The sequence below is a fragment of the Coffea eugenioides genome, chromosome 5, assembly GCF_003713205.1.
Source record: "Coffea eugenioides isolate CCC68of chromosome 5, Ceug_1.0, whole genome shotgun sequence".
Lineage (NCBI taxonomy): Eukaryota > Viridiplantae > Streptophyta > Magnoliopsida > Gentianales > Rubiaceae > Coffea > Coffea eugenioides.
Genome location: NC_040039.1, coordinates 4,383,807 through 4,410,385, shown reverse-complemented (window position 1 = coordinate 4,410,385; position 26,579 = coordinate 4,383,807). Strand labels below are relative to the sequence as shown.

General features: G+C 38.8%; 3 protein-coding genes across 3 annotated transcripts; 1 reads left to right on the top strand and 2 right to left on the bottom strand.

Annotated features, from left to right (window-relative positions):
• The first annotated feature begins 5,476 nt into the window (after positions 1-5,476).
• LOC113770508 (COP1-interactive protein 1) lies at positions 5,477-13,702 on the top strand. The gene is made up of 6 exons (XM_027314978.1): positions 5,477-5,810; positions 8,426-8,562; positions 9,002-12,247; positions 12,349-12,576; positions 12,794-12,952; positions 13,191-13,702. The coding sequence occupies exons 2-6, from the start codon at positions 8,488-8,490 to the stop codon at positions 13,416-13,418; spliced, it is 3,936 nt and encodes a 1,311-aa protein (XP_027170779.1). The 5' UTR covers positions 5,477-5,810; positions 8,426-8,487; the 3' UTR covers positions 13,419-13,702.
• A 2,534-nt stretch (positions 13,703-16,236) lies between these two features.
• Positions 16,237-18,564, bottom strand: LOC113772304 (scarecrow-like protein 23). The gene has a single exon (XM_027316894.1). The coding sequence runs from the start codon at positions 18,521-18,523 to the stop codon at positions 16,730-16,732; it is 1,794 nt and encodes a 597-aa protein (XP_027172695.1). The 5' UTR covers positions 18,524-18,564; the 3' UTR covers positions 16,237-16,729.
• A 6,197-nt stretch (positions 18,565-24,761) lies between these two features.
• On the bottom strand, positions 24,762-25,561 carry LOC113770431 (60S ribosomal protein L27-3). The gene has a single exon (XM_027314879.1). It carries the CDS (start codon positions 25,451-25,453, stop codon positions 25,046-25,048), a length of 408 nt encoding a protein of 135 aa, XP_027170680.1. The 5' UTR covers positions 25,454-25,561; the 3' UTR covers positions 24,762-25,045.
• Between the last annotated feature and the right edge of the window lie 1,018 nt (positions 25,562-26,579).

The window sequence follows — 26,579 nt, the reverse complement described above, 5'->3', positions numbered from 1 at the left end:
TCTAAGGCTTGGCGTCTTTATCAGCCGTCCTCCTTGCCCGCCTCTTTCTAGAGCTCATGGATGACTCGAAGCCTCCATTACCAGAGTCGTCTTCCAAGTCCCTGAAAGATTTCTGCATGGTACGAGTGAGTTAGTTAGTTAGGAGGAGTATAAAGATAGATTGGAAAAAAAAGGGAGTACGGAAGCTCCTACCTCTCTAAGCTCGGCGAAGCTCACGGCATAGAAGGTAATAGCAGCAGCTGCAAGAATTCCCAGTACAGGAAGCGCTACCTGCTGAATCCCATCCATCCATCCAAAATCCTCAGTTTGCTTCTCACAGATAAACACGAACGGTTCTTTGATCTTTCTATTTATATATTTGGTTGGAGAAAGGGGGTCCGGAATCGGAATGGCTGTGACTTGGCGGAAAGTATTGGCTGGTAATTCTCATCTCATCTTATCCCAAGGATAGCGTTCGTTCTGAGTTGCTAGCGTGTACGACGTTATTTGATTCTCTAATATTTTTTTGACTCAGACCCAACGAATCTATCCCATTATGCCTTCACTCCTGAGTTTGGTCAATCCAATTTCCAAAACAATAGTCATCAAAAGAACAAAAAGGTTACTTCAAGGTTATCAAAATGCATATCCCTAATTATTGATTGATGTTTTTACTTGTCATCAATAATTACTTGACATATACATATACCTTTCGTCCACAGTTACACCGGCACTACATTAGTTTAATTTTCTTTTTATTAACATCAAATATCATTCTTTTAAGTTTTTTTAAAAAAAAATCCCAGCAGGATTTAAAGAACTCAGTATAATTGTGTTTTGTGCGTTTTCGTCCAGTTATCATACATATTTAAATTTTTGGTGTATACATACATCATAATATTGTACTGAATATATATATGAAATATTTTATTCATGTACATCACTTTTTATCTCGAATGTAATAGTGTAATGTAACTGTATTCCAAGTAATGTAAAAGTAAAACATACCAAACTCCAACCACACCGGCCCATCTCCACTTGATAAGAATGGATATTGTGTTCATGGTGTTTCTTTTTTAAATTATATTTTTATTTTTTCCTGAAAAAGAAAATATATAAGTTTAGGAAGAGGGAAAAGATACGTGCTTAATTAACTGTACAAATTTGGACATTGTAGAGCTCTCTGCTTAATGGTGGTTCTTGCAAATAACTCATGGTTGAGTGACTCTCATGAAGAGCATACCAAGCACTACAGATTAGGGCTGGCAACAAATCTGACAGTTTGAGAGTTTCCTTGAGTAAGCTAAACGAGGCCGGGCGGAACTATACTCCTATTATGATTTTTAACTGTGTGAAGCAGGAATCTACAAAGCAGTAGATGTGAGAGGGTCATTTGGTGAAAACTGTAACATGCATCCCATTCATACACAAGTATTACTTGTTATATACTAGTAGCTAGCTGTTAACAACTCTTCTTTTTCAATTTTTAAAATGCATTTTGTGTTTCTGCTCTAGAAGAAGTGGAAGAAGAAGAATATTGCAACATGGAACAATTCAACATCTGTTTGGATTAGCTATTTTTGGAAGTGTTTTTGTAAAATTTTACTGTAACAGTGTATATGAAAAATTTTTACCATAAAATTTTTTTGAAATATTGCATCTATAGGATATTTTTTGAATTATTATATATTACTGTAACATTATATTTGAAACACTTGTTTTTAAAAAAATGAGCAATCCAAATAGAGCAAGGTTTCGGTCTTTGGCTCGGCCAGTTTTGACAAAAGAAAAGGAAAAGTGAACGAGTCTGAACACAAATATATAACTACTAGGCCAATGGCTCAGTGGCCACCAGGGAGGGGATTAAGTCCCTCTTTGGGTTGTAGGTGAGGGTTCAAACCTCACCTGCAGCGAAAAAAATCTAAGAGTTGTGTCATAGCACTCCTTTGGTCTAGTTGGGTAGCCCCCTACCACAGCTATACAAATGTACTTAAAGGTCTACGGGACAACATGATCCCAAAGTTCAGAATTTGATCATCAGTGCGAAAATGACACCAATCCAAAATAACTCGGAATCTAACTATCACCAAAATCAATTGCATAAATGAATCACCTTATTACCAAAGCAAACAATTAGATAAGAAATCACACCATTCAAACAATTCAATTGCAGTATAAACCACACCATAATGCATCAATTGCAGTAGTTTTTTGGCTTCCCTTGTTCAAATACTCCCTGCAAAAACTTTTTTCTCATAGTTGCTCCAAACCTATTCCAACAAAATCACACGGTTTAAATTGTACACAGCAACCAAATTTGTGGGAAGCAATAATATTAACACTAAATTACGCTAACAGGGTATCTAATTTCGGAATAGAAGCATTTAGCTCACAATAGAAACTATGATTTTACAAAGCAAATCATACCATAAAAAAATAATAAAAGCTCACCTCAAGCTAAACCACCAAGAATAGTTTCAACATAAAACCATATTGAAATCTAGAGTACAATGGTAGTACAAATAAGTATTTACTGGAAGATGAAAGGAACATAACGGAAGAATGTGAAGGAGAAGACATTTGAAGAAATGAAGATGAAACTGATGCTTAGTCATAAATTCCTTAATAAACGCTTTAATTGAGATGAAAATGGCATTTGAATGTCTTCAAGTTATAATAGTAAAGCAATGGTAATTGATACTACTTATAATTTAACTAACACAAGCCAATCAATGCCTCTATATACCAATAAAGAAGCTATCATGGGTTATACCCATTGTAAAAAAGACAACCACATAATCACACATTCCCAAAATACCCAAACCTTTGAACAAATCACAAGAACATTTCAATAAATATAAAAATACACATGCTATCTTAAGTAGTACCCAACGTTATAACTACACTCAAAACAACCTTACAATCCCAAAATACCCCTACTCTTACGGTTGAAATTCACAGTCATTCTTTGATGCAAACTCATTCTTATATAGTATAAGGATATGGTTCAGTAAGTAGTATTTTTTTTTTTTTGGTTGCCTGCCACGGTATCCAGGACTTTGCCCTAACTAATCCGTTGGTCGACCCGGCAGTAAGTAGTATTATGGACCGCTTATTAAGAAGACTTCAAACAGCGGGCAATTTAATGTAAACATGCAGCGGCCACCCATCACCGCCAGTCAGCTCGGCTTTTTGCCGGCCATGGTTTGCTTGGTCAGATCTTTCTAATTCTAATTCTATTGCTTCTATTGGAATTAAATAAAAGTCCAAACAGGTCGACCTCCATCCATCACTCCATCTGCCAACCAAAAAAAAAGCCCAACCTCTTCCAATTAAATTTGTAGGCGGCCGGTACAAAAAAGGACCCGCGATCCGCGCGTAGATATATGATCCCGTGCAATTTAAAAAGTATTAAATGCATTAAACCTCCTAAAACTTTCGTTTTAGTTGTGCTTTGTCCCTGATTTCATTAAATAAGCACTTTGTCTCTATATTTCATATTTTAAGGCAAAAGTGCGTGCCCTTACTATTTTATTTTGTTTCACTTTTATTTATTCATTCCCTTAATTTTCTTTTCCACTACTTTCTTTTATTTATTTTGTATTTTTCTTCTTTTACTTTTTTTTGGTAACTTCTCTTTTATCACTATTTTGTTTCACTTTCACATTAGTATAACAAATTGTATGCTTATTATAATATTGTAATTATTTTTTACTTATAATTTCATTCTTATATTATTTATTTACAAGATTAGAAAGTTCAAGACAAACTGTATAGTGTAAAAAAACTAATACAATATATGCCTGTCATAATAAAAGAGCGTAATTACTACCAATTTGACTATTTAAAGAGATTTTTTTTAGCAAACTAGAACTTTAAATTACTTAATATTTAAAAGTATATCCCAAAAAAATAAAGTAACCAATATTTTTATTTACTTGTTTTTATGTCTAGTTTATTAACCAAACATTCGCATTTGTTACTCGTGTTATTAAAAATTAATTTACTCTAAACTCTAGACATACTAATTTAAATAATATATGAAATGGTCTATCCGCATAAACAGTATACTTTGTTATAGCATAAACTTTATGATAATTATTACTTCTAATAACAAAATTTAAAAATGATAGAAATAAATAAAGATTAACATTAATATATTGATAATAATAGCAAAGAGAAGAAAGTAGTTGGTCACGAAAGAGAAAGAAGGAAAGTTACAAAATATATAAAGAAAAGGACAAGTAGAAAAAGAGCAAAAAGGGAGAAAAAAAGTTATAAAATAATAATTAATATGGAAGAAGTACTTTTGTCCTAAGATATAAAATAGAGGGACAAAGTACCTAATTATTGAGTTGAGAGAGGGCAAAGTGCAACCCAAGGTAAAGCTTAGGGAGGTTTAACGCTTTTATTTTGAACCCAAAAAAAAACTTGCTTGTATTGTGAAATCGACAAAAAAAAAAAAAGGAAAAGAAAAAGATACCAAAAAGGAAAGAGCAGAGGTCGCTGTCGATCGCCTGGGTCGCAAATCGTCAGCTTTGCAATCGCAATTTGCAAACTAGCAGTAGGATGGGCATTGGGCGGTTTGGTCGGTCAACAGGAGCCGCCACTACACTACCAAACTGCCTATACGGTCACAACACGAGATTCCTAAATCTTGGTCATTTACCAAATCAGCCCCTTTTTTTCTCTCTTTTCTCAAACTTTATCCATGTTTTAGCCTTCGTCACCCCTCATTGAGAAAGAAAGGAAAAGAGAGGAAGAAACAAAAGATCTACATACATACTGATAATATATGCATATTTCAACGTCAAGTAAGAGCTCTGTTAGTCGCAGCAAATAATTATGAAAGATGATAGGAGCGGTAAAATTTTGATGCCCAGTTGCTGCAGGAAGTGCGGGTTTAGTAGCACTGTAGAAGGGTAATGAATGTCATAAATGTGTAACCACTGAACTTAGCTCAGTGACCGTCAGGAAGGGACTTAAATCCCTCTTTAGGCCGTAGATGAGGGTTTATATCTCACCTGCAGTAAAAAAAATCTAAGGATAGTGCTATAGCACTTTTTTGATTTAGTTGGATCTGCATACCCACTAGTCTCTAACACAAATCTCTTTAGACTCTCTCTCTTTCTAGATTAGATTATACAACATATCCTTGCTGGTAAAAAAAAAAAAAAGAATGTCGTAAATGTGGGGCGGAATCTGTGGCAAAAGCCGGGGGTTCAAAAAGAAGCCGCAGCGTTTGAACTTAAAACAAATCTTCAATTGGGTGTTTTGGTAGTCGTGGGGCCCATGGTCTGCGCTGTCACATATGGAGGAATAGGAGACGAGAGGACGACTATTCCCCATCGGGAAATTTGCTGAATTGGATTCTAGGCTTCTAGCTAGTCGCCTCTCGCCTCTCGCCTCCCTCCCATAGTCTTCCCATTCCCCTTTTTTTTTTTTTTTTCTTCTTTTTTCATGTATAAATAAATATAGTACTACTTTACTAGCAAAGTTGTAGTATACAAATCCATTAGCATATGGTTTTCATTTTGCAGTCGTCAGTCCTCTCTGGTTTTGCTTTCCCAGAAGAAACAAAATAAACACTGGTGACAGCATTCATTCATTCATTCCTGATTGATTCCCACACAACTCACAACACCCAGCGACTCACTCCATCAATCAAATACTAGTAGCAATCATCAGATTCAGACCGACCGACGGACACAGCTGCATCATCATCGATTCCATCCCATCCAAAGACACCATCGAGGCAAAGCAGAGCAAATCCAGTGCTTCTCAATCTCAATCTCAATTTTAATCTCATCATCCTCTCCCTAAGGCTCAAGGCAAGCGACACTACTGCCATCCATATTCATTCTCGATCCTGTGCTCTCCTCTTCTGTTTGTTTCTCCCACTTGACTAGACTGTACTCCATACTCTTGCCTCTCAATTCCTGTCTGTGGTTCTTCTATTTGATTTGAATGCACACTGTTTGTCAGCGCTGCAGTATTCGTTTGTTTTCTTCTTTTTCCCATTTCATGGAGTTATAATTACATCGATCAGTATTGCTGCTTTATAGTTTAGTTTGATCGCAACTACAGTTTCTTGCTTAATGTCAAAGATCAGAATCATCTATTCAAATCCCACTGCCAAAACCCCAATCAACACAAAAATCTTTCTTCTTTTCATTCGAATATAATTATATTGAATCTTAAACGCCTTATTATTCGAATATATATATGGTATTGATCCGACTTCACAGTTGTTTGGGTTTCCAGATGATGTAGATATAGATGGTTAGTAGAACTAGTACTACTTATTTTCTAAACCCAAAAAAATAAAAAATGTCATTTTGTATTACTCCAAATTTTTCCTTCTTTTTTTTTTTTTTGGTCTTGGCTGCCGCGTCTGTTCTAGCAGCAGCAGTAATAAGTTAACTTTGATCAAAAGGAGATGCTTTGATGATTGATTACCATCCACTTATTGTCAAAGTATGATTAAAGTTGTCTCCTTATATATATATATATTTTTTTTTTCTCTCTCTCTTTTCAAAATGGGCTTGATTATCTGATTTATCTTTTTTTTTCCCTTCACTTAATAGTGACTTTCTATGGAGCATGTTTCTAATTGTTCATTTGTTGTGAATTTTTTTTTTTGTTTGGTTTTGGGTAGAAAGAAATAGTGAGAAAAAGCCTGAGAGTAGTGGTGTGGTAAGACTAAGAGTGTATATTCTTCTTGTTATTATTCATTCATTGACAAATTAATATGAATTGTATGCGGTTTTGGTTGCTTATGTTGCGGACGACCGAGCTGGTGGTATGTTAAAATCAGCTTTTAATGGTGGTATTTGATGTTTTAGTTTCATTTCCTGATGCCTGGCCTGGATACATACATACTATATCTCCACTACTATATGTATATGAATATGAGTATGAATATGAATGATTGATGATGGTGTTTTTAAATTTCAACTTTGTGTGATTCTAGAGTTATCTCCTTCTTCTTCATCATCATCATCATTATCATATTCGTCCGTTTGCGCGTCTCAGCAATAGACAGCAGGCATTACTTAGTGGAACGCACTCTCAATCTCAAGTAATTGGCTATTCTTTTGCATTTTACAGTCTAGCCCTCCACTTGTTGGGTTAAAAAGTTTATGACCCAAAAAGGAAAAGCTGATCAAAAAAAAAAAAAAGGAATGGGGACTAAGGAAGGAACTTGCATAACTTTGCTGCTTTTTTTCTTTTGTTTTTCTTGGTGAGAGTGGGACCATCAATAAATTTCCCATCTGAAAAAAAATACACTCCCTAAATTGTTTGCTTTCCACTGTCACTCAGTTCTCAGCCCTTTAGAACCGTATACTTAGCGAAGTAAGAAATTGAGTGACGCCGCCTTTTTAGGCTTTTATTTCTGTGTAGTGGTTGTAATGAATCTGTTGTCGCATGGAGGAGGAAGTACTTAATTAAACTGTACTGCTCCTTTGCTTTCTCTCCTGTAGTTTTCATCCGTCCCTTTTTCCTTGAAAAGAATTCTTTCGATTTTAGTAGTATTTTTTTTTTTTTGTTAGGGAATAAAGAAAAGTAAATAATTTTTTTTAAAAATTTGGAATGAATGAGAAATTTTGAATTTAATAACAAGGTCACGTTGATTCATCGTCTTCATGTTAGCCAATTAGCCAATTGCCAGCCAAATAGCCAATTGTATTTTATTAAATAAATTATAGTTTAGTAGTCGTATTAGATTAAAGGGCTGGAGCCCACCACGAAGGTGCGTGCAGGCCATGTTTTGTGTTTTGGCCCAGTCACTTTTTTTTTTCTTTTTCCGATTTCCTATTTTCTTTACGTAGTTCTCAGATCTAGTTGTATTTTTTTGTTGTTCTTGTCTTCGTAGTACTGCTATATTATTATGGTATTATAAGAAGCACCAAAAAAAAAAAAAAAAGTAAACATTATGCCCTCTTCTTCTTTTTTTTTTTTTGTAATAAAATTATAAAAAAAAAAGGGCTATAGCATAGCATCTGAGGGTATTACAAGCATATATATACTACTATATATGTTTTTAAACGTGGTTTTGAAATGCTTTTTAAGTTGGCTAATTAGTTGCTGCTATAGCATAAGTCCAAGAATCCATGGCCCCACTTCTATTTCTTCTCTTGTTTTTAAGTTAGCTTTTTGAAAAAAAAAAAAAAAATAAGTTGCCGTTTGCGCGGGAATTTTGCAGCATATGATATATATATATATAGTAAAGACAGGCTCGTGACAACGAACGAACCTGAAATTAAAGTCGAATGTATTCATATATATGAACCTCAGAGAAGACCAAAATTGGCACCATCACCACACTTTCTGTAATTCGTTTGATCTGTGGTTCCAAGTGAACTGAGAGTTCATACCTCTCTTCACACACAAAGCCCCCCTGGGACTGGGAGCACTGACTGTTTTGTGTTTCTTGATCTAATAGCTCTTCTGATTGCACCGCACATCAATCGGCATATATTATACTCTGCTTTGCGAATTGCGATAATGGAAGCCGAGACCATGGCAAATCCAGAGCTACCAAACGTCAAAGTTGCTGCGGATGAAGGCAGCATTATTAAGGTAGGTACCTTATATCATATTTCTTGGACTCTTGTCCGTGTTGTTAGCCCCATGCCTTCCTTCGATTACTGTCTTAGCTTTCACTGATTGATTGTCAGTAATCAAGACTTGGATATGATTGATTGATGTTTCAAATGCTCCACATACTACAAGAAAGAAGTGGTTTTTCTTTTTCTTTTTTTTTTAAAAATCAATATTAGTTGGAAGAAGTGGCTAGTTTCATGCTGTTTTTTCTTTTAGTTTTAGGTACATGATAGTCGAAAGTATCGATAAGATGATCACATTAGTTCCCAGTTATCTATAGTTCAACAAGTGTGTGAATTTTGCATGGCGTATTTTCAGTACTTCTTTTTTGGTCTTAGTTTTTTACTAGAAGCGCGATGTCATGCAAAGAAGTTTATGATCTCTAACAACAACATATCGACGCGTCTTATTATAGGCACCGACCAAGCAGAAGGAAGGAAAGAAAGAAGAGGAAGAGACTGCCCTTGATGGAGAATTTATAAAGGTAGAGAGGGAATCATTTGATGCCAAGGATGGTTCTCGTGTCGTTGAAACTGAAGCTTCCGTGGACAGCAAGCCATCCGTTGCTGAGGAAAGCTTGAGCAATTCATCCGCTAGCAGGGAGTTCCTAGAAGCACAGGAAAAGGCGAGGGAAATTGAGCTCGAATTGGAAAGAGTTGCAGGAGCACTGAAGGATTCTGAATCTCAGAATGCACAGTTGAAACACGAGCTTTCGCTTACTAAGGGCTTGCTGGAGGAAGCTGGGAAGAAGCACGAAGAGCTTGAACTGGGTCACCAGAAATTGCAGCGCCAGACCGTGGAGGCGGAAGAGAGACATACAGCACAGCTCAAGGCTTTGGAGGAGGCTGTACGATCTCAAGAACTAAAACACAAGGAGTTGACCGAAGTAAAGGAAGCATTCAGTAATCTTACCCTAGAGTTTGATAGCTCGAAAAAGAAGATGGAAGAGCTTGAGCAAGAGCTACAAACCTCTGCAGATGAAGCCCGTAAATTTGAGGAGTTGCATAGAGAAAGTGGTTCTTATGCTGAATCAGAGACAAAGAGGGCCTTAGAATTTGAGAAGCTGCTTGAGCTTGCAAAAGTCAGCGCAAAACACGCTGAAGACCAGATGACTTCTTTACAAGAAGAGCTTAAGGGCATGTATGAGAAGATTGCTGAAAATGAGAAGGTCGAAGGGGCACTCAAGACTACCACCAATGAGCTTTCTACGGTTCAAGGAGAGTTGGAGCTTTCCAAATCACAACTGCTAGACGTGGAGCAGAGGCTCGCTTCTAAAGACGCTCTTATACACGAGTTAACTCAAGAATTAGATGTCAGAAAGGCCTCCGAATCTCAGGTCAAGGAAGACGTATCAGCGCTAGATATTTCGCTTTCATCAATTAAAGAAGAACTTCGGTCAAAAGCGTCGGATTTGGAAGATGCCAAGTTCAAGTTGCAGGAGGAAGAGAGCGCAAAAGGACAGGTTGAAGTTAAATTGAAAGACCAGGAAGCCAAAGTATCAACCATGCAGGAAAAAGTGGCCAAGTTAACGGCAGGCAATGAAGAGCTTGAAGCTGCTGTTGCTGAGCTAACAAATAATGTATCCCAGATGAAGGAGCTGTGCAGTGATCTGGAGGCTAAGTTGCAGCAGTCTGATGAGAACTTCTGCAAGGCAGATTCTCTCCTGTCTCAAGCTTTGGCAAACAGTGCAGAACTAGAACAGAAGTTGAAAGCCCTGGAAGAGCTTCATCTTGAATCTGGATCTGCTACCGACACAGCTACCCAAAAGAATCTTGAGCTTGAGGAAATCATACGAGCCTCTAACGTTGCAGCAGATGAAGCGAAAGCTCAACTTAGAGAATTTGAGACACGTTGTATTGCAGCAGAACAAAGGAGCGTGGAACTAGAGCAACTATTGAATCTGGTTGAGCTGAAAAGCAATGATGCTGAGAGAGAACTGAGAGAGTCTTCTCAGAAAATATCAGAACTGAACGCAACACTAGAAAAAGCCGTGGAAGAAAAGGAACTGCTGAACACCCAGATACAAGAATACCAGCATAAGGTGGCTGCTCTGGAGTCTGACTTGGGTCAGTCAACAGCACGACATTCAGAACTTGAGTTGGAGTTAACGAATGTCACTGGGAAATGTGCCGAACATGAGGGACAGGCTAATAAGATCCACCAGCGTAGCCTTGAGCTGGAAGACTTGATGCAGGTGTCACATTCCAAAGCAGAAGAAGCCAGCAAAAAAGTGAGTGAGTTGGAGCTCTTGCTTGAAACAGAGAAGTATAGAATTCAGGAGCTTGAAGAACAAATAATCACTTCAGAGAAGAAATGCCAGGATGCAGAGGCAGAGTCTAAGAACCAATCACAAAGGGTTTCTGAACTTGAAGCAGAACTTGAGGCACACAAATCTAAAGCAGGAAGCCTGGAAGTTGCTGTAGAATTGGCTACTGAAAAAGAAAAGGAATTGAATCAATGCCTGAATGCTATGACAGAGGAGAAGAAAGTTTTAGAAGATGCATCCAAAAGTTTAAATGAAAAACTAGCTGAAGCAGAAGGGCTCCTTGAAGTCTTGCGGAATGAAACAAATGTCTCCCAGGAGAAATTGGAGAGCTTGGAGGATGATCTCAGGGCTGCCGGTATTAGAGAAACAGAATATACGGAGAAGCTGAAATCTGCTGAGGAGCAGGTAGGTCATCATGGACATTTATTGGAGCAAGCAACCGCCAGAAGCAGGGAGATCGAATCCTTGCATCAGACCCTATCAAGGGATTCTGAAACAAAGCTTCAAGAGGCAATAGCAAATTTCTCAAGCAAAGATTCGGAGACAAAGTCATTATACGAGAAACTGAAATTGCTCGAAGATCAAGTAAGGAGTTACGAAGACCAATTGGCTGAATCCAGTGGGATATACGCAGCTACAAAAGAACAGCTGAACCAGGTTTTGATCAAGTTGACTTCTGCAGAAAATACCATTGAGGACCTTTTAAGAAGGATCTCTGAATCAGAAAATAAGTCTGCTCAGTTTTCTGCAGAGAATGAACTCTTATCTGAGACAAATGTACAGCTTAAGGCCAAGGTAAATGAAATTGAAGAACTTCTGAAGTTGTCTGCTGCTGAAAAGGAAACTACTGCCCTGCAACTTGCTGCGCACGTGAACTCTATCACTGAATTAACAGATCAGCATTCTCGAGCCTCTGAACTCCAGTTGGCTACTGAATCTAGAGTTTCAGAAGCAGAAAAACAATTGCAAGAAGCTATCCAGAAATTCACCCATAGAGATTCAGAGGCTAAAGACTTAATTGAGAAGTTGAATGCTTTAGAAGGCCAGCTGAAAGCATATGAAGAGCAGGCTCATGAAGCATCTACAGTTTCTGAAAGTCGAAAGGCAGAACTGGTGCAGACTCTACTAAAATTGAGGAATCTAGAAAGCATCATTGAAGAACAGCAAGGCAAGTCTGTTCAGTATCAACAAGAGACTGAGAAGGTACTTGCAACAAATATAAAGCTCACTGAGGAACTGGCATCATATGAGTCGAAAGTTAATGATACACTGACAAAACTGTCAGCTGCACTTGCTGAGAAGGAAGAAGCAGCTGAAGAGCTTCACTCTGCAAGGAAAACAATTGAAGGCTTGACACAACAGCTAACTTCTGAAGGGGAAAAGCTACAATCTCAGGTTACCTCTCTATGGCTATCATTTTCGTAGTCTATCTCCGTATTTGTGTGGTTTTCTTGGCATTGTCTGAAATCTGTTGTGGCGTTGTTTTCATGCAACAGATGTCTTCTGCAATAGAAGAGAAAAACATACTCACTGAAACACATGAAATTTCCAAGAAGGAGCTGCAGGCTGTGGTAACACGTCTTGAGGAACAACTGAAGGAACAGGAATCAAGTGAAATTACTCTGAAAGCTGAGATAGAAACTCTCAAGGATGAGATCAGCCAGATGTCTGTTTTGCAAAATCGTCTAAAAGAGCTGGAAGAACAATTAGTGGACTATGAACAGGTAGCCATCAGTCATACGCGAACCTTCTTTTACTTTTTCTCTAGTATCACGAGTATTGAGTAGCGACTTACTAATGTTCTGACAAAAGAAGATTGTTTCATTTTGCGTATGTTGGATCCTGGGGAAAGTCTATAAACTACTTGTCCTGCGGAACTATAGAAATGGTTTCTAGGGATGGTCCTTGAGCTCCTGTTTTTATTGTTTCTCTTGTAAACAGAAAGAAAGTCTCTCCCAAAAAGAGTTGGAAACTGAAGCTCCTCCAAAACATGTGATTGAAGAGCTCGAAGCTAAGAGCAAACAAGTCCAGTTCCTGGGAACCCAAGTGAAAGATCTAGAGCAGAAATTGCAGCTGGTTGATGCAAAATCAAAAGAGAAGGTCGGAAATTTTTTTTTTTTTGAATATTTTCTTGTCGGGTCTATATTTGTCCTACAACAATGCATCGACAAGGAGCAGATTTAAACCTATTTTTTCCATCCAAAACATTTTGCTTTTCCCTGAACAGCTTAGAAACGCGACAATCAACTCCACGAGGTTTGTATTTAAATTATTAATAGTAATATCTGAGGGAGCTATTTAAGATGAACGTTTTCTTTGATTCAAATAATGTTTGCAGGAGGCTGGAGGCATTAGTGTGGAATCCAGGGATCTGGGAACCAGCATCTCAACCCCATCAAAACGGAAGAGTAAGAAGAAGTCGGAAGCCTCTTCCACTCAAACGACATTGTCCTCAGATACGAACGCTCAATCTGCAGAGGGATCTCCTTTAATGGCCTTCAAATTCATCTTGGGTGTGGCACTGGTTTCAGTGATTATTGGCATCGTTCTTGGGAAAAGATACTAAAAGCTGGTAGGGCTTCCTGGTTGTGGATTTGCTTCTGAAGATGAAGGAATTCAATTTTTTTTTCTTTTTTTTTTTTAAAAAAAAAAATCTTATTTATGGGTTTCTCATTTGTAATAGTGTAGTGAGAAAGAAAAGCCAAATTTTTGGCTGGCATGCTATTTATGTAGGAGGTTAGAGCTGGTTTGGTTTTGGTCCAGTGGGAATTGATTTTTTAGGATAAAGATCCCCTGGCTGTGATTTACCTGTATTGCGCTTTGCAGGAAAAGAGAGTTGGTTCCGTGTAACGAAGGTTGATGCGATTAGTTACCCCAAGAATAAGTAAAAAAAAGTAAAAAAAAAAGGGTTGTTGATAACTGGTAGATGTGAATTTGTTGTGTTCAGGATGTTAACAGTCAAAAAGATAGATGGAAGATATTCATAGGAGGAAGATGAAGAAGTGAAAGATGGTGGTCTGAGGCTCTGAGGTGTCAAAGGAGTAACGAAGTGGACTATTTGATTCAGCAGATTCTTTTCCAAAGCGAGTGGGTGCGGGGGACTGAAGTTCCGGATGTTGACGGATCGCTGGAAAGTAAGTGCTAAGTACAAAAAACCCACTTGCTGCTCGTCGCCACTTTTTTATTTTATTTTTGGACCGACCCAGGAACGCTCAAGCCGAAACTTGTTCTTGCTCATAGTCATTTTCTATTTAACTTGTGCGCGCAGAGAGGTGAAGAGTTAAAAAAAATTTAGGGATAATATCAGAAACCTCCCCTGTGGTTTTGCTTAGTACTCTTAAAGTTTTAAAAATCACTTACCTCCCTTCGTTTTATTTATTTCTGTAGCAAAATTTTGAAAAACTCTAAACTGCCCTTTTGTTTGCTAAATAAAAATACTCTAAAGTCACTTTGTTTATTCTAAGGAAATCATTAACTAGAAAACAATCTCTAGTACTACTACTACGTCGTAATATTGTAGTTCATAAAAATTTAAATTTGAAAAAAAAAAGATATTTACAAAGAAATAAACTGGCAGTAATTAAACTCTATACGTTCAAAATTCATTTCTTATGAATCTTATTTTTTTTTTATGGCATCTTCTCAACCCCATGCCCAAGTCTTTAATTATACTGATCATTATAAAATTAACTCAAAATAAACAAAGAAATTATACTCCACTCTATCACAATCATAAAAAGTAAAAAATAAAATAAAATGCAATTTACTATAATTTACAAATACACAATCACATAGTCATCCAAAAAAAAAGGAGTAAGAGAAAATGTTGAAGAAAGGAGAAAGAGAAAAAAAGTGACATTTATTTCTTTTTTTTTTAAATTTTTGAGATCTATTTACTTGATATGTGAATTATGTATCAAGTGAGAGTTAATATAATCTTTTTGCAATTATTAGGAGAGGTAAGTGATATTTTTAAAACCACAAGAATGCCAAGTGATATTAGGAGAAGCCTCAATGGAGATTTCTGATTTTATCCCAAAATTTTAATTAAGCTTTTTTTTTCAAGATTTAATAACCACCTTTTTTTTTACATATTGCAGGTCTAACTGCTTTTTTTTAATCTTTCAAACCAAATTCAAAAAAAAAACAGAGAGAATGCTAATGAGCTAGTCTGAAAATGCATACACGACAACCACAATTTTGTGTTTGAAACATACAATTAAATTGTTCACCACCACTATAGCGGCAAAGACCCACAATTGGTTTTCCACAACGTAAAAGAATCAGTTCAATGAATATATACAAAAACAAACGTAGGGTTGGTTTGCTTCGGAGCATGGAGGTTTGTATTGAATGGCAATCTCACTCTTTATTTGACAAATGAAATCAAATTTGTGGAGTCAAATTCGCGCAAAGGTGAGTAAGGGTTTGTCACAGAAATGGAGATATGAGAAGATAATTTTGTGCCAGGTTCATTTGATAAGAAAAGGTCACTTCATCACAGAAGATTTTGTGTTTGAATACTGCTGTCAAGAGTTGTGTTGGTGGGTGATATATAAGAAACTCTGTAAGTGACTGATTGCGGAGACATATCGTTATACGCGGCAATGATCTGAACCCACAAAAAAAGAAAGAGAGAGAGAAGATAATTCTGCACCTCATTCAAAGAGTTGAATGATATCCTTTGCTAGTGCAAAGATAAACAAAAATCCCATTTGACAAATGAGTTTTTTGAATGTTTGTCTAAAATGTTACTGTAGCTTATTGTAAATATTGTAGAAAAAGTTTTTAAGATGGAAAGCCTTTTTTTTTTCTTTCTTGTTAATGTAGCTTACTGTAAGTATTGTAGAAAAAAATTTTAAAATGAAAAACATTTTTTTCTTTCTTTTTCTTTTTCTTTCTTTTTTTCCTTTTCCTTTTCTTTCCTCTCTTCTCTTCTCCCTTCCCCCTCCCCCTCTCCCTCCCAACCGGAACAAGTAGCGACAGAAACAACTTTTTTTTCCTTTTTTGCTTTTTTCCTTCACCCCCTCGCCCTCGCATGATCTAGTCGTGTGACCAAATCAAGCAAAAGGGGAGGAGGAGAGTGGCGGGGAGGGAGAGGGAGAAGAGAAGGGAAAAAAAAAGGTGGTCGACGTCGGAAGAGGTTGCGGCGGAGGTTGTGGTGAGTTGAGGTGGAAGAAGCATTTTTTGTGTGTTTTGAAAGTATAGTTTAAAAATTTTGAGCTAAAATTATTTAAAAAATTGGTAAGAGACAAATTTGACCAAAAATTCCTTTGCTAAACAGGTCCAAAGATTCATTCACAAAATTGAACACATTTTTTCCTTTGTAAGTCTTTCTTTCATTCTTTTTTTTTCACAAAACAATGTTCAAAAAATTATAAAAAGGAAAAAAAAAATCATCCTTGAATGTTTAAACAAGGAAGCAAAATAGAAAAGAAGGAAGTACAACAAAATGAACAAAACATAGCCCATTTTGATTTTCCAGCGGTAGTGGGTTCTATACGTTCCCTGAAAAATAGTCTTCAATAATTAATTTCACGTCTGGTTCTTTCCTAAAATCGTAGGCAGCGGCAGCAGCAGCATGATTGAGATCGAGGAAAGAATGTCTTTTTCTGCCATATAGAGTCCCCTCGTGACCTCGTACAGTAATATCTTCTACTTATGGTATTTGGTACGTTCGCGTCCAACCGAAACCAATGTTACGCACGCAATCCGAGGCTCCATCCAACCAATCATGTTCCATTATCATCTCATCTCATCTACCATCAATCATTGATCATTGATCATTGATCATTGATCATTGATCTGGTGGTGGAAAGTGGGAGGAAAAGGCGACACTCCTACTAACTAAGTGCTAACTGCTCTACTATTGAATCCTCAATCGGACGGCTGCCATGCGGAGGCCGTCAACAAAGACAAATCCTTCCATCCCAGCTTCAAGCACCCGTTCTCCTCCACCAGCGTGTATCCTTTCCATGGGAACATCCCCAGCAACAAGCTCGCCTGGGCCGCCGGGTTCCCCGCCAGCGACACCGGCCGGAACCCGATCCTTCTCAATTCCTCCCCCAACCTCTCCACCTTCACCTCCCCCGTCCTCTTCGGGCCCCCCACCGCCACGATGTTCCTGATCTCGCACCCCAACAGCTGCTGCTCCACCGTGTGCCTCTCCACGCTGTCCGTCCCCAATCCGTCCCCCAGCGCATCGAACAGCGCCGAGTAGTAATGCAGCGCCTCCACGAACCGCCCCAAGAAGCTTCCCCCGTGGCTCAGGTCCTGCTCCACGATGGTGATCAGCTTGGGCCTCAGCAGGGTCAGCAGCCTCAGCGTCCCGAAATCGCTCCCGGTGATGTCGTACAGGCAATGGTGCATCCAGTGGATGACGATGGTCTCCCCGGCCATCACCCGCAGTTGACCCAGGTCCTTGACGTTCCCGATTTTGCCCTCCACCGGGTTGAACTCGAAGGGGAGTCCCAGCGAGCCGGCGAACTCCGACAGCCGCCTCCCCGTGGACTCCAGCAGCTCCATCGAGGAGCCCAGGCCGGTGATCTTGAGGGACTTGATCTTGCGGGGGCGGGAGGCCAAGATGTGGAACAGGCCTGGCCACTGGAGGCCCTGCATGATGTCCAGGTCGATGACGTGGACGTGATCCTCGCCGTGGAGGGCCTGGAAGATGGCCTGGTTGGCTGTGAAGTGGGAGAACTTGATGAGGGGGCTGATGGAGTTGTAGGTCTGGAGCGCGTTGAAGAGCTTCTGGTTGTGGGATTTGGTGAGGGACTTGATGGTGAGCGGGGCGTAGGTCCCCAGGTAGGAGCTCACGATTCGGGCGGAGAGGGCGTCAGCGAAGTAAGCCGCCACGCGCTCGGCGGAGGAGCCGAAGGGGGACGAGAGCTCGGCAATTTCGGGGAGGAGGTTGCTGGCGTCGTCGAGACGGTCCATGGCCACGCACTCGGCGCATTGCAGGAGGAGGCCCAGGAGACGGAGGCCGGAGGACTCGGTGTCGCCAGCTGCTGCTCCGCCCAAGGAGGCGGCTGCGGCGGCGGCTTCGAGCTCGGCAACGTCGTCGTCCTCGTTGTCTAAGTCGGTGGTTCTGTCAGCGGAGGTGGAAGGGTTGTCGGGGCCGAGGGAGGAGCGGCGGCGTTTGAGGAGGGAAGAGGAGGAGGAGGAGGGGTCGTCGTGGTGGGCGGAGGAGGAGCGCTTGGACTGCATGGAGGTGGAGGAGGAGGAGGAGGAGGAGGAGTTGGAGGAGGGACGAGCGTTTCTGCTGGGGGGAAGGGGAATGGGAATGGGAACGGAATTAATGGGGTTGGAAGCAGAAGTAGCAGTGGAATTGGAGTGGAGCAAACTCTGGAGCATGATAGATGGATAGATTGAATTGGAAGCGGTAATTGAACTGGAGAGAGCAGTAGGGAGTGGTGAGATTATTGCCTGGTTTGTGTGGACAGGGAAAGAGGGAGGAGGGAGAGGGAGAGACTGGGCTTGTGGGCTGTATCTTGGGGGGGATGGATTATATGGCTCGTGAGGAGGGAGGAAGGGAGAAGAGAGAATCAAAAGGCGAAGAACTTTATGAGGATACTTATCGAGGAGAAATTGACAAAACGTATATGCACATTTTGTCACAAGCAGCCTGTGGGGTGGTGCATATGCCTTAAACAAACAATTTTCTCTACTCATGTGCTTAGTACCACTGCTTTGAAAACCGGATTGGATCGGCCGGTTGGATCGATCAGATTGCAAATCGTTTGTAATTTCGGTTTGATTCATGCTTTGGATTGATGGGATTTAAAAACCCGATTGAATCGTTCGAATCGTGGGAATTGGATTTAACCGGCGGTTTTTTTTTTATTTTTGCCTATTAAATTGAAAAAAATTTAAAAAAAAGAATAGATTTTTCTTAATCCTAAGACTAATTATTAAATGTCATATCTACTCACTTTCTTCTCATTTTTCGTCTCTTATTAAGTTTGCATCTCTATTTTCTAGTTTTCCGACTTCCTCCAAACTCCAAACTTTCTTTTTTTTTTCTTAAGTTGCAATATTTAAATCCCAAAAACGTGAATTAAAATTTAAACTCGCACTGTCTAATTCCCGTAGACGTGAATTTTGTATCATTTCAGAATATTGTGGTATTTTTTGGGTTGGATTTAAGATTTTTTCGATAGATATAATTGAAATTGAGTTGAAGTTTATTTCTTTCAACTTATAATTTAAAAATTTTATTTGTGAAAATCCAAATTCTTTGAAAAATATTAAACTTTTCATCATATAAAATTTTAACTTAGTGCTTTGCATGTCTTATTTGGTGCACGTATATATATTTATATAAATTATTTTTAAAAAAATTTATCATACCAAAATTGAATCAATCCAATCAACTGATTCTCGACGCGAACACCTCACCGATTCAATTAACACGTTCCGAGTTTCAAAACATTATTACATTATTGTTCAGTACCATTATTATTATTTCTAGTTTACTACTACTGGACCCATATCCACCAAGCCAGACACGCACTCACTCCCTAGTATCACTACGTCTGTTGCTTACTTTGGGATCTTAAACCAAATGGAATGCAGTTAATTCTTTTTTTTTTTTTGTCAACAGGGGCAGAGAGAGAGAGACAGAGGGAGAGACTAGTCGACTACAGTACTGCTATACGATGATCATCTCATGGTACTGCTGCTACTACTACGTCCGAGGGAGAAACATTCAGCATCGCTTCCTTCAAATGATTGGTTGTTCCAAGAGACAAACTTTACACTCGTTTCAACTGAACTAGTCAAAGTTGAGAACATGTTATCAGATGATATCATATCATAACAGTAGTATATAATCCAACTTTTTTTCAAAAAAAAAAAGGTCGGAAAAGTAATAAACTACTGTAAAAGTAAATGGAACCATCAGAAGCGTACCAAGTGTAAATCCCAAAAAGTATGTAATTGTGGCTTGAGCAAAAAAGGTTGGTGCGATCAGCGATGGTGCGTTGAGGTTGAAATCGCTTTTTCCTTTTTTTTTTCTTTTTTTTTTTGGAGGAATCGAGGATGACCATGGCCCCGCTGCCGGGGCCCGGGAGAGTTGGGGTAGGGGGGCAGGTTTTGTTTGCTTGTTTTTTCTTAGTTGAGTGTTCGCACAAGCAAAAACCATCAAATATTTCTTTTCTTTTTTTCCTTTTTTAATACAATACAATATTCCTGCTCCTGCTAGTTAATAATAGGGTAAAAAATAAAAAAATTCTGTGGTAAAACTAGTATACAGAGAAGTTTCTCGTGATTTCAAAACGTACAACGCGACACCCTATATTTTGAACTAAATTATAAAGGCGACGGAATCGATTAAATTTAACGGAAATGGACGAAATTACCAAAATGCCATGATATAATGAAGTAAGTCATTCATTTCCGTTACGTTTAACGGATTCCGTCACCTTTACAATTTAGTTCAAAGTATGAGGTGTCATATCGTACGTTTTGAAATTGCGGAGGATTTTTCTGTGTATTAGATTTACCGCAGGATTTTTTTTGTTTTTTGCCCTTAATAATATAATACCTGTACGTACGTACGTGGCTTAGTTCAAAAGGGTAGGGTTGTGCATGAATGAATGAATAAAAGATTTAAAGAGCGTCAGCTTTGGATTTGGATTCGGGGTTTTCAGAGTTTTTAGGTTTGTCTCTATCCTTGCCTTTAGATTTTGATCTGTCTCTTTTCTTTTTGTTAGCTTGCGTGCTAATCAGGATGCTGCTGCTGATGAAAGGCTGATTGCTCATCATCTGCTGCATCTACATTCTTAATCTTATCACCAAAATTTGGAAAGGGATTCCAAATGTTATTGTTGTTGCCTCTACTTCGTCAATGCTTTAATCTTGAGGCGGATTCAATCTGCATCTTTAATGTTAACATGCATGCATGGGATCTCGACAGCTAATTCCTTTTAGTAATTTTTAGGTAAATGCATGGAAACTATAGCCCAAAGCCAAAGGGGGCGTCGTCGTTCTGGTGGATTGTTTCGCAGGGAAGCATAGAAGGTCGGCGGAGGGTCCCCGTCCCAGTCCTCCGCCCCGGCCTTGTCTGGGCACTGCTGAGGAGATTACTATAAAATAAAATGCCCCAATCACTAAAAACACTACTATTATTATTGATTTTTAACTGCCGTTGTGGCCGAACGCCCTTCCATATTAGCATCTTTGACTGTACGTTGTCCCTCTCTGAAAACTGTCATTTGAGAATTTTGTTTCTTCTACTTTTTTTTTTTTTTTTTCCTGTAGGTCTCTCTCTCAGCCTCACCTTTGATGCTGAAACGCCAAATAAAGTCCCATCACATCCTTCCAAATTAAAATCAGGTTTTTGCTTTGGGACAGCAATTTCAACTTGTCTGAAAGCTTTCAGAGCCAAAAAAAAAAAAACTACTTGATTGCATTTTGAAGAAGCTGCCTTGTATGGATTCCAATTTTTTGTAAAAAAATCACTGTAGCGATTTGATATACGTGAGGTAAAAAGGTGATTGAAAAAATATATATTCATGGAAAACTCAGCAAGGTTGCGACTTCACAAATTTTCTATTGCCGGAATATTCTTAATTAGTTTGGAGAGGTCTCGTTTCTCAAAGAATGAAGGATGAATTCGTTGTGGGAGGTAAATGAAACAACTTCAAGGAAGTAACACGGTACTGTAATTAGCTCTCCTGAGAATGAAATGACCCCAAAAAAAAAAAAAAGTAAGAAGAAGACGATGATGATGAAATTGAAACACGCATGTCTATATATGATTAATTAATTTTGTCAACGGTAATAAAATAAATATTATTTATTGTGAATGAAGGTGTCGTATTCGAGAGCACAAAATTTTGTTTAGAGAATAATTCCATTGACCGCACAATTATTTGCTACAAAATTAATGTTGGCACACACACACACATATATATATACATATTTTTTGAAAATGAATAATATGTGAAGAAGGATGGATGGGGAGCCTGGGGAGGGCAGGGCAGGAACATGATGGATGGTATATATTGAAAGCAAGAAATAAATGGAGGTCCTACTTTGCATTATTTAGTGATGTGCTACTATAATAAGCTAATACAAAGGACAAAGAATGGCTTTTGTACCCAAGAGGAATGGAATGGCGGGGGAATCCATTCCACACCTATTCATTAGCTTACTCAATACAAACTACTACATCTGTGTACTAGTAATAAATACTACCGTTGATTCCCTTGCGATAGCTCAAAATATCCTGCGTATGCATCCCCATTGACATAAGAAGAATTTTGTTTTGTTTTGTTTTGTTGTTGGGTCAAATATTGACATAAGAAATGGTAAACACCTATCCATGCGTTCCACTTTCATATATACCATTTTTTTTTCTAACATATGTATATAAAATAATAATTAAAAAAAAACACAACCATTTTTCAATCTGTCAGCTAAACTACTTTCGGGGAAAAATAGCTGTAGCAATAGTTTTCCCCGCAGGTCAACTTATGATTCAATCGTCAGCTAAAGATGATGCTGAAGTGGGTCTTGCCTATCATCAAAAAAATTTTTTTAATCTTTCCTGAGAGTTCCTTTTTTTTTTTCCAATAAAGATAGATGCTTAAATACTAGTAGTAGTAGTATAAAATGAGAGTTGGCTTCTGCAAATAACGAGACGAGCTCTCAACCCAAATAAACTGACAGCACCAACGGAACTACAATACACTACACAACGATCGAATGGCCCTCCTAAACAGTATACAACACAGATGAGGGGTGCTGCATGCATCTCATTCATAAAAATGATACTCAAAAGAGTGGGGTCGGATCCGGAGCCGGACCCCCACTGCCCCATGATGGAATTGGACTACTACTATACCCTATTTGTCCCTGCTTGTCACCATGTTTGGAACTCTAAACCTAACGATAACAAAAGAAAAAGGAAAAAAATTTTTTGAAAGTAAGTAAAATCCTATAATCACTCGACTAATGAGCAAATAATACCCTAATAATACCAGTTTGACTCATCATTCTTCTTCCTATAGTATAGATATAGATAGATTGAGCAGATTAGCTAGGTACCCTATTGCTTTTTCTCTTCAGTGACATTTTGAGTTACCGAGCGATGCACATCGCAGACTGACCAACATCAACTCGAATACGCCTATAGCCCAAGATGTTCCATTTTTGTTTTCGGTCGCTCAAATTTGAAGAAAGATTGTACCATCCAGGGCTCTGACAGTCCGCTGCTACACAGACAATCTCATTCACCACCCTCATAAGAAAGCTACGTTCCATTTTTTACCTTCTAGCTACTCCCAGACTCTATTCAAAAACTCCAGAGACCGATGTGCTGGACCCCCGCCCCGCATTGGAAAAGGAGGGGGGGGGGGGGGTATTACAGAAGGGAAAGGTGCTTGAACCCAAAACGGCAAAACCATTTCAGCTAATCACGAATCACATTAAAAAAGAAAAATAAATGCCTAGGCTTTCCCTAATTTATTTCCTGAAGGGAAATAGGCTAGAGGTCCACTTTAAATACGCACCCAGAAAATCAACATAGGACAAACTAGTTCGCTTTATGAAACATCTCCCCAGACGAGTAATCACCAAAATCTGAATCTTCATCCCGGTTACAAATTTCATCGACTCAAAATCAATGTCAGTAACATGATGCTTACTAGTTGTTTAAAAGGGGGAGAAGAAATGCATGATTGAGCACAGCCTTAGATTACAAATAAGCTGCTTAAATTGAGCCAGATCCAAGGCCAGCTTGAAACACAAATGGCTTAGAAATCAAAAGCACTCTCTGTTACCAATCAGTAAACACTCCTGTGCCAATAAACATTATCAGTATGAAGAAAGCTTAATTGGCATTTTCCTTTCTTGAAGAAAGGAAATGGAATCTCAGAGACGTAAAGACAATCTCAACACCAATCACGTTATCTAAACAACATCAAACCCTTCAAAGAAACCCAAGAATCATAAAAAGCACTGAGTACAAGTGTGTACAAGAAGTTTGCAAAATGAGAATTAGACAGATGGCACATTGCACAGACAAAAAAAAAAACAGTGAGGTGAAACAGCAATATTGAACATAAAGCATGAGATGAGAAACATGCACTGACATTTCGTGGATGATACTTATTTATTCAACATAAGCAATATACTAATCTCTAATGTTCAATAACATCTTGAGAGATGCAATTCTGCAGTGGACCTAGCTAGCCCAGGTAGCCACTCTAGTGCATCAACCAAATCATGAATTGGGTCCCCATGTGAATATTCATTGATCCCTGTATAAAGCATGGTTTACATATGCACTTACAGTACCAGAAACTGAAGACAAACAATTTCAAATCCTCAGCCAGAATCTCAAAATCTACCTTACTGGACAAAAGTTTTGCCGTTCTGTAACAACATCATGGTCAGTCATTTTCCGAATAACCACTGTCTTATTGATAAACGTTTATACCATCGACAACATACACACAGAGCAGAGCATCTTGTCTCAAGAGAGCAGGAAACTGACAAAAAAAAAGATGCTAATTCTTGGGGCATAATTCAACTTCAGGACCACAAAACATGTAAAAATAGAAGCACTCCTCAACACAGGATCGGTTATGGTTCCATATTGCCAGAAATGCAGGCATCAGTCAATGCGAGCTCTAGAACTTGCCAACTGAGATATCTAAATGTCATTTGAGGGCTACCAAGAGAGTGTGTAAACTTTTTTTTAGCCAATTAAACCACTTTCATGAATGATGCACGAAGAATGGGGTGACAATACAAGCATTAAGGATGTGGGTACAATGACTATGCACCCTTAATACGGTTAAGTTGCCAACACTCCACCTTCTTACTAACTAGAGAGAGAGAGCGTAAAATCATCAACATGAGTAATACCTAATAATTTTTCAAACGAATAACCCACCAATAAAATAGGCAATAGGAATTCAGCCCACGAGCCAAACGAGCATGATGACAATTTTCAGGAAATGATAATTCTAAAACAGGGAGTAGTATTTATCAGAATACAAGAGTTTCAGGGAAATTAAAAAACCAAAACTGAGTACTGCAAAGCAAACAAAATCATTCACGAGCAGAGCCGAGCAGAGCAGGGAAATGCTTTAAATAACTTCTAGATAGATAACAATTCTGCTCAAGTCCTATCAAAATAAGCAACGATGTATAAAGAAAGACAAGGGGGAGATCCTCTCCTCCTCAGAACCTAAGCTTGGTAAAGAACCAGCGGTTTTTACCGGTCTTGAACCTCTCCTCGAAGCGGGTCTTCGCCTCCTTGGCAGCGGTGACCTTCTTGTCGCGGGACTGGAGGCAGTCGCCGGTGACAATGTCCTTGAGATCGACGTCCAGGGTGTAGCGGGTAGGCATGATGTGGTTGTAGTTGACGAGCTTGATGAAGCACTTGACCCTGGACTTCTTGGCCTGCTTCTTGGCGGAGTCCTTCCGGATGACCTTCTTGGGGTACTTGGAGATTCCGGCGACCAGGCAGTGGCCGTAGGGGCGGTCCCGGGTTCCGTCGTCGAACGACCTCACGATCACTCCCTTGCGGCCAGCGTAACGGCCTTGGAGCATTATCACGGCCTTGTTTTGCTTCAGGAACTTCACCATCTTATATCTCGCTTCCGAGCTCCGCCGCTCTCGCTTTCTTCCCTTCTCTCTGCTTCTGTTTTTTTCTTTTTGGAGTTAAGTCTCTTCTCCCCAGCGAGGGTTAAAACCCTAGGAACGCGAGCTTTATATTGGTGTGGAGGCAGTGGAAAATGGGTCGTATGTTTGAAACCCTAATAAGCTCGTATTGACTAATGGGCCTTTGGGCCTGGGTCGTTTTTTCACTTCATGGGTCTCCTGACTTCAAGGCCTTAACGAAATGTCTTTAGGGGCATTAGTGCGTCTGTGTAATTTTTTTGGGAGGGGACGCGAATTTGATGATGAAATTTTTCGGTGAATTGGTATAATCACCAAATGAGCTGTTTGTTTGTTGCGATCAAAGTTTTCTTTCTTTGAAATTTATGCATATCTTGTTTTTGATGGTGATGGGTTAGTTTTTGAGCCCAAAGTTTGGCAATCCACCCCTCAACGAGCTTTGGTTTGACTTGTGCCAATTTGAAACTTTAGCCTAGGGGTATAATTGAGTCGAATCACTACTTGAGTCTGATTCAAGCTAAAAAATTTAGACTCGAATTTGAGTTCAAACTCGAACTCTTGGAAGTTAAGTTCCAGTTCGAACTCGATTTTATTTTGTATTACTTGAGCTCGTGCTCGTGCTTATCAAGCCTAATTGAGTTTATTTCGAGTTTAATCGAACATAATCGGAGCTAATCAAGTTTAAAAAATATAAATTTATATTTTATACAATTTTAAACAAGGAATAAATTAGACATTTCATACTAATAAATAAAAAAAATTAAAACAAAAACATATATATGTGAAACTCGATTGAGTTGACGGGCTTTTGAGTCGAGTTCCATATATCAAACTTGATCTCGACTTGTCAAGTAGTTAGAGTTGTTCGAATTTGAACTCGGTCAATACGAGTTTGAATTCAAGTTTTATTATTCAAACTCGAACTCGATCAATACGAATTCGAACACAAGTTTTAACTGAGCTCAAACTTGATTAGAGTTACAAATGAATCGAGCCAGTCGTGAGCAACTTGAATCCAAGTTCAACTCAAACTCAATCAACATCAAACTCGAGTCAAGTCGAATTTGAGCTCGAAGATAATCAACTTGTTAGC